Source organism: Catharus ustulatus, chromosome 1 (assembly GCF_009819885.2).
Source record: "Catharus ustulatus isolate bCatUst1 chromosome 1, bCatUst1.pri.v2, whole genome shotgun sequence".
Classification (NCBI taxonomy): Eukaryota; Metazoa; Chordata; class Aves; order Passeriformes; family Turdidae; genus Catharus; species Catharus ustulatus.
The window spans coordinates 32180910-32200234 of record NC_046221.1 but is presented as its reverse complement, the minus strand read 5'-3'; the positions used below and the strand labels follow the sequence as shown (position 1 = coordinate 32200234).

The window sequence follows — 19325 nt, the reverse complement described above, 5'->3', positions numbered from 1 at the left end:
AACTTCTCTTTTACTTCTGTTTTCTTCTTCAAGAGTATGTATTTTACGTATAATGACAAGCATAAAATTTTCATTTATGAGTTCACTGACTGAAATATCAATAAAAGAAAAATATGCTTTTATTTCTAATTGCATTATCCTGTTACAAGGAGGCTCTGTAAAAATGTACATGCTTTTCTGGTGATTGAGTACACTATGTTTCCAGCCTTGTATTTCATGGGGAAAGCTCTGCTGTTTCCATAGGAAAAAAAAAAGAGAAAATAAAAAATAAAAAAGGGAAGTTGGCAAAAGAATAGGTTCTGGAATAGAATTATTCCACTATCAAATTAATGTGAGTTTCCAACCATTTCTGTGTGTGCGTGTGGAATAGAGCCCTGTTATAGCAGCTTTTTTATTGCAAAGCTTTAAAAATATGACTCATGGGTGTTTTGTCAGTGGAAATGTTTGTAAAATATGTTAGAGTACTATTTGTTTTCAAATTGTCTGTTCACTCTGGTTTCAAATGTTTATATACAGGTTGCATTCAAGAATCTCTTGATTCAAATAATCTGAACATAATATGGTGGGGATAAAAACCACTTCGTCACATTTTTTGTTCACCTTCCCATGTGATATTCGTTATAGAAGAGAGTAAATTTTCCAAAATAATGTATGTTACTGTAGAAGTTGAATTTAAAAACTTTTTTTTTCTTAAATATTATATCAGAAAAACATTTAAATGCACACATCAATAACTGCAAAATTTTCAAGTTACATATATAACTTAAAACCTTTATGCTCAAAGGTTAAAATAATAATACTCTCAGTACCACTGACCAATGAATAATTGGAATAAAGTCTTCATAGAAAAAGTAACAACGAAAAAGTTAATAATATTATGAATGTTATAAGGTATACATAAAGTTGTTATGCATGTTGACGTGAGAATTTTATTTGTAACTAAACATGACACTGTCATCCAAATTCACAAAATTAAAATCTAAACCTCTATCAACTTCAGAATGCATATAACAATGTAAAGAGAATTTTTTTTCCCCATAAGTCCACTACTGCTGGTCTTCATGATAGTGACTGAAGAAAGGACACTTTAAAAAAATTAGAAGAGGAAGAAAAAGGACATGGAGAAAAATACACCTTTCATACTCCATGGATGTAATAGATTTTCTATTTCAACCTGCCTTTTTTACTTTATAGAACTGATGGGCTCCTGGTGATGAAATGAAGAAAGGATAGGTCATATCTGTTCATTTAATGGAAATCTTTTTCTTAGTCCTCTAATATATTAAATAGTGTTTTATATCCAACAAAGCATTAAACAAACAAAATAAACTTTGGAAATTTTAATTTGGCAGCATATTTTTATGTCACTTCTATCTTTCTGATTTGTTAATGTTTTACTGATGTTTAGAGCTACAGAGACATATTTCACTTATGGTAACATTGCTGCTTGTCATGAAAATGAACCTAAAGTTTTGGCAGGATGTCCAAAAGTAAATAAACAGTAAGGGGCTTTAATTTGGTTTTTTTTACTAGACATAGCTCTTTTCATGGTTTTCTACTTTTCAAACATCCAGCATAAAGCAAAGTGGCATTTGCAGCCAGCCTGGTACTTTAAGTTTGGTCAATGTCATTTGGGAACTTCATATGAGTCACTTCTTAAGAGTGGATCTTGTGGTGAGGTTAGACTACGATTGAAAAATCTGCACCACTTTCCCAAAATCTGTTGTGATTTTAGGATGATTCTTAAATAGAAGAAGAGATGAACATTTTTATTCAAAATGTCTGCTTAATTACTTTATTTCTCTTGGAAATATTTTTAAAAAGAAGAATTTTTTATAAAGTTCCAAGACTCTTTTTTTTAAGGAAAAAAAGGTTATCTGTAAATGTATTTAACTTTTTTCTTTTTTTCCCCCTCAAGTACAAGCCTAACTTCCTGACTTTCCCTTCAACATCCTGCTGAATTTCAGATTACTCTATAAACAGCAGTTAACAAATAAATCCAAGTTCAGCTAGACAGTTTCATTTAATAGGAGGTCTATATATTTTTAGAAATGTAATAAGTAGAGACTGAACAAAATAATGAGAAAATATAATGTTTTCCTGAAGATAAAACAAAATATATTGGAAATTGAATGTATTTTAAATGCTTTAATTTTAAAAAAATGGAATTTTACTTCTAATCAAATGTAACCCTTTTTTATTGGTATAGTAATGACTTATACTTATCAGCACCTGAAACAAATAAAAATAATACTTGATCCCCTGGAAAACCATTGAAATGTTTCATCAGAGATCACTAAAGCCTTTCCTTCCATGCAGCTCAGGGAAATGAAACCCTTCTCTTCTCACTGTAATTTCAATATTTTCAGGGTTTTTATTTCAATGTCTGAGACCATGTGCTCCATCTCTGTCATGTAGCTTTTAATTGAGAATGACTTCTGATTAAATAAATTTACTTGACAAGGGTTCCGTAATCAGAAAAAAAAGTTTGAGGCACCAAAACTCTTGCTTTTCAAACAACCACATGGAATATCAGTGACTTGACAAGTTTTCACTATTCAGCGGAGAAAGAATGAAAAAGGCAAAGAGTAGCAAAATTCTAAGTTGCAGCAATTCTTGTAAGACAAAGATTTTCATTGCAAGGTCACTCTATTGAATAACCTGAAGACATGCCTGTCTCTCAGAAGCCGAGTACAATTTTTTTCAACTGTTTTTTGCAAGCAGATGTGTTCCTAGTACTTTATGACAACTGGAAAAGGATAAAAACAAATGTGCAGCTCCAGTTACTCAGAATTAGACAACAGAAATCATGGATCTTAAGATCATGCAAATGATATCCAGTTATGGTGGATGACAGGGCAAAGTTTCCCAAGAAAAAGCAACTGACTTTATCGGAGACAAATGGATAATGACAAGTTCATATGGACTCTGAAAGATTACTCACTGTAGAGAAGTTGTAGTGATAAAGTTCCAATATTTTATTCAGCCCTGAGACTCAGCACTCACCACAGAAACTTCTGTAAGGATTCCAATATTGCTGAGAGCTTGGTGACATAGGTAGCAAAATGGAGAAGGCAAAGGCTCTGTTTGCTCATTGTAATGCCCATGCTTGGAATTTGGCATAGCTTCAGGCTGTAATAATACCATTATTATATGTGACAACCCTGTGGAGGTTTAGCAAACTCTAAAATTTAATTCAAATTACACAAACAGGATGTTATTTTGCAGGCCAAATAAAAAAAAGCTGTGATGATGATAGAAGGAATTTGACCAAAAGGATAGCATATGTGTGGAGGAAAAATGGTTTTAATTTCTGAGCTGGCTAGAACAAGTCACAATAGGAAAACTTGGACACATGCAAAGAAAGAATTTAAAATGATTGTTTGAAACATTTGCAAAGTATTGTGAGTTTTAAAAATCACCTTCTTTCATACTTAGTTACATGGAAAATTCCAAAGATGGTAGATCCTTCCAATATAAGTTGCAGCAAAAGAAGACAAAATCTTACTTGTCGCCACTCCTGAAATCTAGAAGTAAGATATCCAGCAAAGCTTAGCACCTTGTAATTCAAATGGCAGAATGGGCTTGCAGTAGGAGGTTTTTCAAAGTACAATTTCAGATTATGTATGCAATGAGGAGCAGTCACTTGATATGTTATGCTAGAAGAGCTCCAGCTACAGAATCTTTGGCAAAAAATCAAGGATAAAAATCTGTGAAGGGTGTAATTTCTGAACTGCCACAGACATTTTGGCAGGAATGATTTGTCAAGGGCAAATCCACCAAGAAGTTGTCAAGTTAGGAATTTTTGAAAGTGCCTGAGATTCCAAGGAACAAGAGCGTTCCAAGCAAAGTGTGTCTGACAAAACTAGACACTCCAATTCATCTAAGTATTTTATGACATTTTTCCTTGGCTCATGAATACATTTCCCAATGTCCAGCAGTCAGTCAAACTTTGAACAGAAGAGGTACCAATTACAGAAGATCTGATCATTCCTGTAAACTTAATAGAAACGTGCATGCAGACGTGCTTTGGGTGAATGGCTTTAAATGCAGCTTTCATTGACAGATTTTATAGCTTTGTTAGTGTTTTTCCTGTCACAGTTTGTCGGATTCAGTGTGTGAGGAAGTTTCTGGGTAATGGAAAGGGGGAAGTGAGACTGAGACCTGAGTTGAAGGGCCTGTTGTCATGCAGCACTGTTTTGACCAGAGAAATGAGTCCTGCAAGAAGTTGTGTCACAGGAGGCAGTCCAGCATGCAATTTTTCTATTCTAAAATTAAATGCTCTATGTGCATCTGGCCAGCAAATAATCATTGGTAAAGGAACCAGAGTGAAGGCAATGCACAGCCAGTGCAGGAGATGAGGCCCAGGCTGCCAAGGAACAGGAGCCTGGATTCACACACAAAGCTCGACCTCTCAGCGTGTGAGGCTCGACAGGTTGTACCTGTTGCAAGACAGTGTGAGCTCACAACAAGACTGTTAATGTCAGATCACAAATATGTATATTTGTTCAACCAAGCAGCTATGGTGCCTGTATTCAAAAGCAGCAAAGGCAGTAACAACGGGCCTGGTGGCACGGGTAACGAACGCTCTTTGTGGGCGTATTTAAATACTCTCCTCATCGTAACCAGCCGTGTCTTTGATCCACAATTTAACAATCATGACTGAACTTGTATATGATTTTACATGTTTATGAGTGGAAAAAAAATATCACAGCTTGCAGATGTTGTTGAACAATCCATTTCAAGGCACCCATCAGGAAGGGTAGTCTCTGGAGCTTATTTAAGTTTTTTTAGTTGTTCTTTTCCTTCATATTTAAATGATTAATATTTGAACTGTATTTTGCTATGATTAAACTTGTCCACTGTTAATAAAGTGAGATAATAATCCCCTATTCCAAAAAAGTATTTTTATATTTAAAAATCAAGTCCAAAATGCCATTAAACTAACCAAGTGAAATGAGTAGCTAGTAATATAAAAGCAAAAATGTAGGGTTTTACATTTGCAAGTATCTATGAGCATTTCTTACATGTTTCTGCACCTGCATTACTGTGGTATGTATGTTTTGCTGAAGTATGGCAGCATCACTGTCCAATTTATGTATGTCATTGAAGCTGACCTTCAGCAAGAAATGCATGCAAAAGGAATCCTCATAAATCCTCTGTGATCCAGTTACTCTAAACTATCTTAGACTGATTGGCTTTGGTGCATGCATTTACTGAAATGCAACTGTTATTTTTTCTTACCACTTTGAGGTAGCTTTACAACCCTTTTTATTCCCTGTTCCTACCTGAACTTCCAGCCACAAGGCAGCACCACTGCTGATAGAAACTCAAAAGTTGTCTGAAGTCCTCAAAGCTGCAGCTGTTAACACCACAATCAGCAGAACTGCAATTTCATTGCCTCTGAATAGTCACAGCTTCCTCACTACACTGGATTTAAAAACCAAAAATAATTGTGTGCGACACTGGAAGATGCCAGGTTAAGCATTGGTTTTATTATTTTGATGGAGAATGTTTACTGAAACCACCCATGTCATTTAAAGAAGTTTAAAGCAGTTCATTATTTGATCTTATCTGCTCCTGTAGGTGTCAACAAAGATAAATCATTGCATTCAAAATGAAGGCAAGAGGAACAAACCTTGCAAGATTTTTGAGCACTCCCTTCAGGTAGTCAGTGCTCAAAATATTCAGTGATTTGCAGAGACCTGCCTTCCAGAGCAGCTCCCCTGAAGACCTTCTATTTCCACATCTTTCAGTTAACAGGCACCTAAGAGTACTGATGTTTAACAGTAGGGATCAGACCCTCAGAAAATGCAAACTGGATTTATTCCCTTCACTTAAGCAGAGTTGTCCTGATTACTAACAGATCTGGCATTATTACTTTTTTTTTAATAACTGCATTCTCAGCATATGCTGTACTTAAATCTTACTGTTTATTGCACCTTGAAGGTTTTCTCCAAGCTGGAAAGTAATTTTCAGTCAGAACCTTTGAAAGCCTGAGAAGAGAAACAAAGAGAAATACGATGTTATTGGAAGAGGAAGTCAGAATATTGTCTTCTTGCATTGCCATTACTCCCATATTAGCAGCTTCAGTGCAAAAAGAGTCAGCACAGGCAGGGAGTGCTCTGGGGCTGCCTCGTGTGCTGCAGGAAATGGCTGGGGCTGCCAGCCGTGGGTGGAGGGCTGCTGGACCAGCACACGCTGCTCTGCTGGTGTAGGCATTAATTACCGTCATTATGGTAATCAGGCAACTGGAGGTATTAATGAATAAGAGGTTCTCTTTTAAGTACCATGGGCACAGAGGTAACAGCAGCTCTGTCCAGAGCTGGCCAGGTCTCAGAGTTACTTTTCAGCTGAAATGCTCTTGGGTTCCTCCCTAAGTTCCTCAGGGAGCCAGAAATGATCTTCCCTTTTGTTAGGCAACATTAAAGACTGTCTCTGGGCCTTTGAGCTTCAGATTAGGCTTTTGAGGTCACTTCGGAATTAATGACAGATCTTGTTTTAGGTTGCAAGGATGACAATGCCAGGCCTTTTCTGAAAGGAGTGGGGTCACTGAGTTAGGAGTAATTGTGGTGAACTCACAGCACATGAGAAATTCCTTGTTAAAGGAGAAAAACTGCAGTTAGAGAAGTAGTCTTTTCAGGTCTAATGTGTGTTTGTAGAGCTTTTTGAAAATTGCATTTCAGTTATTAAAAGGTGAGACAGAATGATCAGGATGGTGCAGCGCTGATTGTTTGTCAAGCTGACAGATACATACTCCAGAGCTCAGATACTGGCTCAGAAAAAAACATACATATGCAATGTAAGTATGCTAATACTGTGCCTAAAGAACAAAACACCAAAATACATGATTAAATATGCATCAACAACAAGATTAACTGATGTTTTGCTGACTCAAAAACCTGATTGAACACCTGAGTGAATAAAAAGCTGGACATCAGCAGTGGTTTTTTTTTTGGTTTTTTTTTTTTGCATTGTTATAAAAAGTTTAGTTTAGCTTGATGTAGCTGATGGTGAGAAACGGAGTGCTTTTTGTCAGGAAATGAATGCACAAAAAGGAAGAGCTCGGATGCACAGTCCTGTATCAAAAATATGTGACAAAGGCATAGTTGAATTTAACTGATTAGTCACTATAAAAATGAATACAATCAAATTATCTAAGGAATATGCAACCAAACCCAGTACCTTTTTAATCTCAGAAATGACGTGTAAATAATTGATGGATAAAACGTGATCAATCCAGGTATCTCACACAATTCTATGACAGTTGTAAAGATAAATTTTTTTACACTACATTATTGAAAGCCTAACTCCTATCTAGTTGTAGGCAACATTGGAAAGGTAACCTTTATACTTCTTTATCTACCATACCACACAGTAAATATGACTAATGAATACTTAGGATATTAGACATAAAATGCCGGATATGATAGGTCAAAATTGTTGCAACCTTAGAGTATCATTTCAGTTATTGCAGATATATGGAGTCATTTGGCTTATTTGAACAGATCACATTTCAAGGATATGTCACAGTGAGCAGCACCATGCTGTTGAATTAAGGAGGCCAGGTAACTGTGAGAAGGGACAAGAAATCAGCTTTTAGCTCCGCTCACAACTTCTTAGCTGACTTCTTATTTATCTTCTCTTTAGATCGCATAAAAACAAATTCATAAAAAAATAAAAACAATTAATTTTATGAACAATTGTTCATAAAAACAATTGTATTTGGGTTTATTATTAATACAGGCTAAAGCATCCTTAAACTTAGGAGAGATGTTTTATACTAAACTGATGAAAGGTTCACAGATGGAGGAACGAAACCCAAAAACTAACTCTCACTTTACAAAGAAGAATGCAATAAATTTGTGGTTTTTTAGGTTTTCAGGGCTTATTAGCTCCTATATTAGTGGAGATAAAATTTGTTTTAAAGAGATGAAAAGCTGATTTACAGGCAAAAATTAGAATTATGACGCAACAGATAAATATTTAGGAAATAATTGTTCAAGTTGATAAGAAGGTGTAATCCAAAAAATTTAATGCCCTTGAACCTTTCCAGAACTGCATTTTTATCAAGCTGAAGCAAAAAGGAGAAACCCAATCTAGTAAGTACTCAATTTCAGCTTTAAATGGCACAAATAATATGAAACTCTTATTATTTACATGACTTTTCAACCCCTATCTAACACGAAAAAAATCAGTTTTAAGCTTTTAATAGTGCTACAAGGCATTTTTCAGGTCTTACCCTGATGTCTTAAATCTGATTTTCAGAAGCAGCTGCTTTCCATACAGGCACCTAAACAAAGGCTTGTCTTTCAAGGGCGTCTGGTATCTCCTGACTCCCAGAGTGAGGCACCCATGGCCAGATTTTCAAGTTCTTAACATACTCATTGCTGAAAAACAAGTCCATGTTGACAACGTACACAGTCAAAGCAAGCCACCTACTACTTAATTCAGCAGAGCTGCTTGGGATCTATAATGAGATCAGATTCTGGCTCTTGATGTCTCTGGTTCCTATGAGCAAGAGCAGCTTTAGGATTCAAATTTCTGTTGGATTTCTGTTTTGAACTGGATTTTTCCCTGTTAAAAAGGGAAACCTTCTCTGGATTTTGTGCTTTGATTTCAGTCCCACTTTCATTTGTAATTTTCTCTGAGTCTCTGAGGTCTAATAATAGTGGTACCTTTCCTCCACAGGTATTCTCAGCTTTCTTTTTTGCTTGGATGAGCCTTTTCATGAAACCTAGTGTTCTACCCAGACTGAGATTTCTGTGCCTACATTAGGCTGAACTGGCTCATGAATTCACAAACTAGTGGTGAGGATTAGAGTTTTACATAGAAATGGCATGACCATGTAGACACTATTTCCAGTGTGCTAATAATTTCTAGAAGTATAATAAAATCTTGGATAGAACAGTATTTTTCTGGCCTCACTGCTTATTGCTGCTTAAGATATGAACTTTTTAACCCTGACCCCATTTTTATGCCTGCGGATTTTTATTTACTGTCACATGGAATATTTTCCTTGCTGACATGTAATATAAGTGAAGTGGGATTTAATGAGGAACTAGGACACAAATAGGGTTTTTCCAGCCTGAAAGATGTTATTGTTTTGCCCAGTCTAATGCTGCAGGAGGAAGTGCCACATGGTCCTGCTCTCTGCTGCTGCTTCTGCTTTGGATCTGGATCTGGAGGCATCACTTCAAGGGCTTAAGGATTGCTCTCTGCAAAACACTTCTTGGGCCATGGGGGTCTTTGCCTTTGTTTCAGACTGAAGTAGTAGGACTGGAAGTTCAAGCCAAACTTGTTTGCTTTCTTTTGAGGTCTCTGTACCTTTTCTTTAAGAATGGACTGAGTGAACCTTCCCTGCAGAGTGCAGCAGATTTGGCGTTGGGAGAGAGAAGTTTACTTTGTTTAATGAACACACTTTGCATAAAGTAATCTAGCAACCAAGCAAACTAAATAGCTTTAGTTACAGAGAGGAAACAAGTGTTTTCATGGTACAAAAGACATCTTGTGAATCTTTCCCTAGGGCACAAGTTCCAACCCACTTGTTATTTCAAGAGAGAAAGAGATCTTTCTCTACCACTTTCAGAGCTCTTCCTCCAAGTCCCTTTTGGCAACCATATGCTTACCATTCAGGAATGTTCCTGCTGTGATATCCTTCAGTCCAGTTTGCCAGCTAATCTATCATTGATTGAATGATCCTCTTTAAAGTTTTAGGTACAAAAAAATGCTCTCCTTTTAATATAATTTCATGTTCCATCAACATTAAGATATGGTATACTCATACCTTCATTAAGATAAATACTAGAGGAAAACAATGATTTTCCTTGAGCTATTGATATTTGAAAACCAGAACAATTCTGTTTTCTGTAGAGCTGGGAGCACTTTAAAAAAAACCCCACAAAAACAACCAAATCTAACAAACAAAATCCTCCCTCCAAAAAAAACCCCAAAACCAACAAAGCCAAACCCTCCATAAAAAAAACCCTCACATTGCAGTTCTTGGTCCAGATTTCCATAGAGAAATGATTAAATCTTTTTTTTTTTTTAAATTTCCCTCAGAGTGCAAGCAGCTCTAGTAAGCACAGATATAACTTCTGCTGCTCAATATAGCATCTTCCTTACAAATTTCATTGCTGGACAGTGTTGTTTCAGTTTGGTCTGTTGCTGCCTTCAGCAATTTCAGTACCCACTTGTGCTTTGACTGAAGCTTCCCATACTATGGTACTCTTGCTACAAATTCTGTGTATTCATTAAAGTGTGTCACAGACTTTTTTTAAACCGAATTGTCACCTTGACTGAAATCTAAGAGACAACTTGCTGGGGATACAACATACTTTGAGAGCTGCTTTTCTGATGTTTAACATTGCCCAGAACTGCATCCTGCCCTTCAGAAACCAGGTAAAGTATTTCTGATTCCTTTGGTTCTCTATTTATCAGGGAAAAGTGGGTTTGCCTGCCTGGGTGGAGTATTCATTAGAGTTTGTAAAGCCTGCTTTGTTTTAGATACGTGTGTTAGTGTAAGACATATCTCTTAAGAATGTGATTTTTGGCAGTGTTTGATACTGGCAAGAGCCCTAATGTGATACAGAACTGGCAGGAGTGCTTTTGCTGGTATGGAATATACTCAGAGGCCTGGAATCAGTAAAACCAGCCAGAACTGCTTTTGCCAGCATTGCTATATTTTTTATGCATTTTCTAGAATAGACCTGTCAGAAGACCAGTTTTCACCTCCATGCTCCTCTTGGTTATTAATTGTTATTTTATTGGGAGGAATGTCCAAGCTGCTACCTCATGTGTAAATATTTGTGGCCTGAATTTTTTCTGCCAGGGAAGTTTTTCTGCCATTTGCGGGAAGGGACAGGGAAAGAATAATATATTTGACCATGTCTGAGTGGATTCTTTACATTCAGAACGTCCTGACATTGAACCTTTTCCTCCTCTCCCAGATGCAATCATAAATCATAGTGTAGTGACCACAGCTAATTTGTGCTGGAAATAATTATAGAGGTAACTGTCACGTAGCCTACGGTTAATGGTGCCCCTCTTCTAAGGTCTTCGTGGGCAAGGAGTTTGTATTTGTTTTCTCATGAGCTTTAGGAACAACTGAAACAAATGGGATGGGAACAATACAGAATGTACAGTGAGGCCTTGGTGTTTCCCATTCTTCTGATAAGAACTGCAGCAAACACAGGCAGGTCCAAGAGTCTGCACTACCTTCTGCCCCAGCTATTCCATCTGCTGCAAGCAAACAAAAGATGTTTACATACAGAACCTAAGTGTGCCCTTTGAACCTACAGTCACTGCTAGGTTTAGCCATCAAAATATGCAGTTATTGAAATACAAAATCACTGAAGGGGAAAGCACATACTGTAATCAGACAAGAAGTGAAGGCATGGCTGCCACTTCCCATGCATGTTATGTTACTTCAAGCCAGCATGTGATTGCTTGTGCTCCCAAACTTTCCAGGATCCTGCCACCTCTACCAGTAAGGTTGCAAAAGCTAAAGGATGTGGCTTGGTGCAAGTGTGCAAATGTGGCTTCACCTACTTACAAAGTGAGGTTAGGTATCCTGTGGTGCTGCTGAAGACCAGCTCTACTGCTCTTGCTGCAGTTTTTCTGGGCTCAGAGGAACTGACCCCCCATGTCTGGATTTCATCCATATACACATCCTCCCAGCTTCCAGATTTCCCATCTTGGAATTATCCTCATTCATCCCTCTTCTTTTCCAAGACATTTCTCCCTAAATTCCACTGATTTCAATGACAGAACTATGTCTGAGAAGTAGGTAAAACTTAACAAACAAACAGAACAAAAAAAAAAAAAAACCACCCCAAAACAACAGAAAACAAACAAAAACCCCAACAAAACAACAACAACAAAAATTGATGGTGAACTTGTCACCATCTGCCATTGGTTTTGTCTGTGTGCACAGCGTGCATGTACAACCAGTGCAGTTAATTAAACTCATAAAAATGCTTATTAACTGTCCACATAATATTTATCATTCCTAAGGCCTTAGAATCTAAATCTCTTTCTGGAACACTTTGCTCTGAAAACAAATCAAACTACAGAAAACTGTAGTGTCTCATCAAATGATGTTCAAAAAAAACCTGTTGCAGAGTCTGGTTTTCTGAGGAGTGTGGAAATGAAAACTGACTGGTCAGAATGCTTTCTGGAGTGGTAGCAGACTATGCAGTGCTGTCTTTTAAATATCTGGTTTAGATGCCTTCAAGGTAAATTTATTATGCAACAAGATAGAAGTGGCAGACTTTAATGAATATGTGGGAGCTAATAAATGGTCACCCTTGTAGGGAAAACCCAGGTAGACTATGTTAATACTTGGGCTCTTTTGTAGTTAGGAGTTTTCCAGTGCCTAAAGGGATGCTACAAGAAAGCTGAAGAGGGAGTTTTTAAAAGAGCATGTAAGGATAGGATAAGATAAAATGGCTTTAAATTGAAAGACAGTAAATTTAGATTAGATATCAGGAAGAAATTCCATACTGAGAGGGTGGTGAAGCACTGGAACAAGTTGCCCAGAGAAGCTGTGGATGCCCAATCCCTGGAAGTGTTCAAAGACAGGTTGGTTAGGACTTTGAGTAACTGATCTGTGCAAGATGTCCAGTCCAAATCATTTTATGATTCTATAGTTTTATGAGACCCAGAGATCAACTCAAATCTTGTAGATGCCTCATGTGAGTCAGCAGGGTCCCAGCTGAAGCTTTATGGGTTCTAAACTAATTTTCTACTTTAGAAACAGATGGGACAGTTACTGTTCGAGTTTTGATGCATCCCTGTTAAAAGGGATGTTAAAAATCATCAGCATAAATTTAAAGTTTTTCTGCTTAAGTTAAAATACCACTAATATTTTTTAAATTATTCTTTATTCAGAAGAATGGATTGTTAAAAATATCTGGCTCTGAAAATACTTCCATTTTTAACCAACATTTCTTTTATGAAGTAATGGTCCAGTCAAAAAAAAGAAGCCTAGGAAAGGTACCTTACCTAAACAGAAATTTTAAAGAGTAGTCTGAGATAACAGAGAAAGGATTGACATTTAGAGTTCAGGTCACCAAAATCCTTATTTATTATTAGATTATATTAGTATGACAGTGAGTTTCAACTGGTTTGGGTTGTCATTGTCATTAGTATTAGACTAATGACACACATGATAGAAAATACCTACCTCCCTCAAGAAAACTCAAAAAACACAGAAAATGAAACATAAACCAAAAATTAAATACTTGCTTTGTTAATAGCTCTGGGTAAGCCACTAAATGTCACTGGAAATTTTTCTCTTCTTCTCCTGGTGTCTGACAGGGCTTATCTGTCCTACATTTTCTATTTTCCTACATTTTTAGATCTTGATTTTCCAAACTATGCCTTTAGAGAAGCACTGGTAGTAGAAATCATCTAATTTTTCTGTAACTGGCAATTTTAGCACAGAGTAACCATGCTATATTACTCCAACATTCTGACAGTAGGATAAAGCCTTCTCTATCTGGTTGCTTAAATCATTTGAGGATGGGGCATCCCTTTTTTCATCTTTGTCACATATGGCGAGGTGGGAAAGGGTGTTTTCTGGATTGGGAGAGAAAGTATCAGTTCTCTAAGTGGTGCTCTAATGCATTGAACATTTAGTTGATATAATTGGCCATTTCAACTTCTTTTTTTTTCAGATTGAAACTATTTGCTGAGTTTCACCCCACTTTTCTGTCAGATCAAACATAGCCACTTATTTTGGCAGGTTGCTTATTTGGTGGAAATTGCCCACCAATTAACACTATTCATAAACAACCAGGATTCTGCCTTTCTCAGGGATTTTTTATCCTGTCTGAGTTATACTTTAACTTTCTGCATGCAGGTTTAGCAAGCCTGTGAAACCTCTTTCCATGAAATGGGGATTTTCAGTTGTAAGTCCTAAGTGTCATAAAACCACAGGTAGCAAATAAAAACAAGATAGGCAAATCATCCCTTTTCCAAGTCCCTGTGACATTCCTGGCACGTTTTTCTTATCTGTCTGTTCCTGTAACCTTTGTCCTTCTAAACTTTATTCTACAAAATTCTTAAATTACTGAAAAAAAAACCCCTCCCGCAATACAACATATGGGAAAATTTGCTATTTCCTAAAGGATATGGGGCTAAAAAAGAAGATTTTCCTCCTTACCCTGCCAAATGTCCCTATATTCCCTCCTCTGTAGATATGCTAGGGCACTGCCACCCCTCCTTCACTTGCTTCCTTATACCCAGTTGTCTGATTCTCTCACATACACGGAGATGCCTAAACCGGTCATACAGGTTCAAGCAATTTCAGTCACTGTATTCCCTGCCAGTAAATCTAATTATTTCTAACTTGACCTTAATCAGAAAGTCACTCTGAACCCCTCCCAGAAATCCAGTATATCTGCAGCATGGGCTGTGAAAGTAGAAAATGCTCAGTCTGTTCCAGTGGCACACAAGGAGCACACGCTTCCTCCTTCTCCTCTGCCTACCTCTCTCTCCCCTAAGGTGAAACTTCCACACCACCTCCCCTGGTTTCAGGTGTAATCATAAACCAGCTCAAGGCAATTATGGGTAATGTAGTCCCATGGTTCACGCCTGTCTGTTTGAGCAAGCGGTGCCAGGTTCCTGCTAGACTGCACATTCCAGCAGGCATAGCTCAGCACTCCAGAGAGGGAGGCTCACCAGGTGTGCTCCAGCACCACCTGAACCCTGAGCACGCGAGTGTTTCAGAGACAGAGCAGGAATAAGTGCTCCTTCAACAGTACTGATGTCTTGAACTAAAACACAACTTGGATCTAGGGAAAAGCTCTTAGTTTCCGGAATGGTGAGTTTGCTTTTTTCCTTTCAAGTATCTTTTGCTAATTGCATTTAAAATACGTTGGAGGATCTGAAATATCAGAGCAGTTTTTTGCCTAGTGCTATTGCGTCAGTCCAATACTATCTTTTGGCCATTGCTAATTCCAGGTGCTACTACAGAAGGTGCAGAACTTATGTACATTTTGAATTGCACGATGTGGTACCCTAGGGTGATTTGGGATGTGCGGAGAAAGGCACATGTTAAGTGCTGGTGATTGCCTTTGCTGAGAGCATAAATAATAGTGAACCTCCTAAAATTTTTCATCAGTCCTAAGCTCACCTTCTCTGTCTTTGTACTTCTGTGAAGTGAGCTGCTGCAGATCTGTGTGTGTGTGCACATGCACTTCTGTGAGGTTTGTTTTTTTTACTGGTTGATTGGTTGGTTAGGTTTTATTGAAGCACTATATGAACTAAAACAGTCCACACATGCAGCTGCTGGCCTCTGGGTTGGCCTCTGGCTTTGTGAGTTGGAGATCAGAATGGTGAACACCCCCTAACAATCCTCCCTGCCAACAAGGCAGCCATTAGAAGTCAGAAAAAGAGAGTTGCAAGAGCACATATACTTCTAAGCATTAAAATTTTCATTCTCTATTAAAAGAATCCTTGAAAGGTAATAACTCCAGCCTAAATGGAGGCAAGACCTATCATGCTGACATACCTTGAACCAACTCCCTTTATGGCTGAAAAATAACAAGCAGCACTGGCCAGTCTTTAAAAAAAGAAAGATTTAAGTGAAAGACAAAAAAGGAAACAGTTCTTGTTCTTTTTGTACTTGTTATTACCACCCAGCTAATACCTTTTTTTTTTTTTTTTTTTTGTATGGATGTATTTGTTAAGAAGATCAAAATTTTGAGAGCTTGGGAATAGTTTTTGACTGGCATTATTATGAAAGGGAAATAGGTGTCCTTCTGAGTAAGTGATACAAGGAGAGAAGAAGTGAAGGGATTATTCGTACTGGGTAGATCTTGGGAGGCACAAATTGCCACACTGGCAGCACTTTCCCTGGCCCAAAACCATGTCTTTGACAGTAGTTAGTATAAAAGGCTCTGACACTCAACAGTTCCACAGCGTCTATGGTGGGTGGGACATACACAATGGGATTAACAGCACAAGTTCAAGCTGGTTATTGATGTGTCAGAATCCAGAGAATGGTTTTTGCCTTGGGTACATTCAAAACAAGGAATACCTAGATTTGTATTCACTGCACTACACAGTACAACAATATCCCGTGGGAGTGTGTTCAACAGGTAATTACATGGAGTCATAGAATCAAAAAATTGTTCAGACCCCTGAGAACATAAAGTCTGACCATTACCCCATCACTGCCACGTTGGCCACTAAACCATGTCCCTGAGAGCCACACCTACACATCTTTTAAATTCCTCCAGGGATGGTGACTCCACCACTTCTCTGGACAGCCTGTTCTGAGGCTTGAGAAACCTTTTGGTGAAGAATTTTTTCATAATAGCCAATCTAAATCTTACCTGGCATAACTTGAGGCCATTTCCTTTTGCCTTATTGTTTCTTACCTGGGAAAAGAGACTGACCCCCACCTCACTACAGCCTCCTTTTCAGGTAGTTGTAGAGAGCAATTAGGTCCCCCTTGAGCCTCCTTTCCTCCAGCCTAAACAACCCCAGCTCCCTCAGCTGTTCCCCAAAATACTTGTGTTGTACACCCTTCATCAACTTTTTTGCCCTTCTTTGGATTTGCCACAGCAATATGTTGTCATAGAAGGTTTATTTAGCATTTAAATATTTGGTTTAAGTTCTTATGGTGCCTTGCTTCCTTGTCTTTCTCCTGTTATTATGAGAATGGCTAGTTGGGTTCAATTGCACGCCTCTTTGTTATTTAATGTTTTTGTAACTCTTTATTGTAGAGATTTCCCCCTTTGGCCCAGGAATATTTATGTTTGGTGGACTATCTGTGAGAGATATCTATGAATGGTATCCAAAGGAAAAAAAATCCTTTGATGCTTGCTGTCTCTGAATTTGGATGCCATTCCTCTCTATTTTTCAAAATAGATAAACTCAAGATCCTTGAGAAACTACATGTGTTCATGCTACTGTAAACTTTGGCACAAGTCCCTGAAGGGAAGTCCATCCTTGAAATATGGATACAAACACCAAAAACTGATACAGTGCAAAAATATAAATCACACTGCTGTAAAAGTCAAAAGACTGGATTTTTTGGGACAGAACAGCCAATTAGTCAGCCTAATCTGATGATCTCCAGAGGATGTCCTCCTGTCTGAAGGGCTGAACTCTGAAGTAGTGGCAACTGTAGTTCATCATATTTCTACACCGCAAACATGGTGTATACTTGTAATAAAATTTATAAAACAGTAAGCATAGTTCTGTCTGGAACTATTGGCTCTTCTATCACTTCTCTTACTGCATAGAATTGTAATTTACTTCACAGATCCCACGGTGGGAAATAAAACATGATTTGGAAAGATAAAAAAAGCTACTTGAATATCATCCCTTTCCTTATGTCCCATATACTGTTGCTATCCCCGAATGTTTAGTCCAATTTTACCTTAGATCTTTTTAACTTCTATGGAAGCCTTTTCTTCTTGTCTCTTGCCCTCTTTCTGAAATTATTTTCAGTTCGTCTCCTTGAAGTCTGTAATTTCAGGAGAAAACAGGTAGCTTATTTTTCAGAAACTGAATTCTAGAGTAAAGGTGATATCATATACTAATGGAAAACATGTACTTCAATTAGCCCTGCAATATTTTACCACCTTTTCATCTGCTTCTCTGTACAGATCAGTATCCCATTTCTGCACATCCTTTTTAAACTGTTGAAAGTTATGCTTATGCTTTTCCTAAGAAATTTCAACTAGATTAGAAATCGATGTTTGTGAGTAATTTCAAATTGTTCCTTTGAGACCATCTCTTCTTATCTACAACAAACCTAATCTCACGCTGTTGGATTTATTAGGCTTTCCAGTAGTTCTTCATAGTCTGCTCTAGTGTTAACAATCTCAGTAATTTTGGTTTGTGAGCACACAGTCAAATCACTCTCCACTGAATTTCCCTTTTCACCCTCCAGAATTTCCTCAAAACCTATTTGTGTACTTGGATGTGTGGAGTCACTGTAGTATGTTCCTTCCAAGGAGTAGTGGTGAAGATGAATCAGGGCTTCGAAACATTGAAAGCATCAGAAAGCTGAAGCAATTGTATAGCTTATGGCAAGGGAGGTTTGGAGCTCTGGTTTGGTGTCCTTTTGGTGATGAGCAAGTTTTTAGGTTTGGAGGTACATGAAATTTTACAGGAGGCACATAGTGATTAGTTACTGTAAGAGAAGGAGTTTTTTTATTGTGCAGCAGAGCTTCACCTTGTAAACCAGACTGATCAAGGAGAAGATGGGTGACTGTTTACCTGAAAACTATATCATATAGTGCTTTTCCCTTGGTTTATACTCCCTTGCTGTGTGAGTGACTCTGCAGGCTGAAATGCTCTGGAATCCCACAGCCCAGAAGAGAATAATTGAGACCTTATGTTTGGGGTATGTATTTACAGAAGATTTTAGATGACAATTATTTGAGTCCAAGATGTAAAGAATGGACTATGTTGCCATTTTCTTGAGCTCTCTCAATGGGGAAATGATATTTTTGAATTATTGGAGGAAGTCTGCCTTCCCTTCCCTGGACACTCAAAGTACTTACAAATCCTTGTATTCTTGGCTGCACACCTGTGAGATGGAAAGCTGTCCTTTTACTTTGGGCAACTCCTTGAGCTCCATTTAAGCTCTGTAATGGCTGAGTGCTGTAGGATGGGGTAGTCCCTTTCTCATAGCCAGCCTTTGCTTCCTGCAGGCCAGCACAGGAGGACACTGAGTCACTGTGCCTGGACCAGCGCCTGGTGAGACCAGATAAGCACCAGTGCTGATGCAAAGGAGATGTAGGACTGCTGATTTCTGGAGCAGCCAGACAGCCAGCCACCAGTCAGATGGCATCCCCAAGCCAGGCATAGCCTCAAGCAAGCACAATGCCACATGATCTCATTTCTTTTCTAATACTTTGAAGACTTGGAGAGTTGACCCTTCTTCTATTCCAGGCTTGCTCTGAACTAATTCTTTAATCCCTCTGTCTGTCCATGGAGGCATATAATACTTCCTTGCATTAAATGGGGCTTCACGAGCATTTACATTGATTAAAATGATTCTAAAGCATGTTGGTTTATACTTTAATCTGCACTGACCTCTAGTTAGATATAATGATATTATTTAAGGTTTCATCTTTACCTACTAATAACTGTCAGCAACCTTGCTTGTCCATTGTGCCAGTCATCCTGTGATCATGCCGAAGGAAGCAGCTCCTTTCCTCTGGCTGAATAACCTGTATCACAAAATATTCATGTAACAACTTGACAAGGAGTTGTTCAAGCTCTCACCTGAGCCTACATCTGTCAAAAATCTCAAAAGTTTCACGAGTGAATGCAAAGCTTGTGACCCATCAGTAGCA

At 37.9% G+C, this 19325-nt stretch overlaps 1 protein-coding gene across 1 annotated transcript in view; it reads left to right on the top strand.

The window, feature by feature from the left end:
- Positions 1–10342: 10342 nt before the first annotated feature.
- The window catches only part of MACC1 (MET transcriptional regulator MACC1), a 37134-nt gene continuing 28151 nt past the window's right edge, over positions 10343–19325 (top strand). Inside the window, exon 1 of the mRNA XM_033076356.1 lies at positions 10343–10401. Within this exon, the coding sequence (XP_032932247.1) occupies positions 10357–10401 (45 nt within the window). The 5' untranslated portion in view covers positions 10343–10356. The remainder of the gene's footprint in view (positions 10402–19325) is intronic.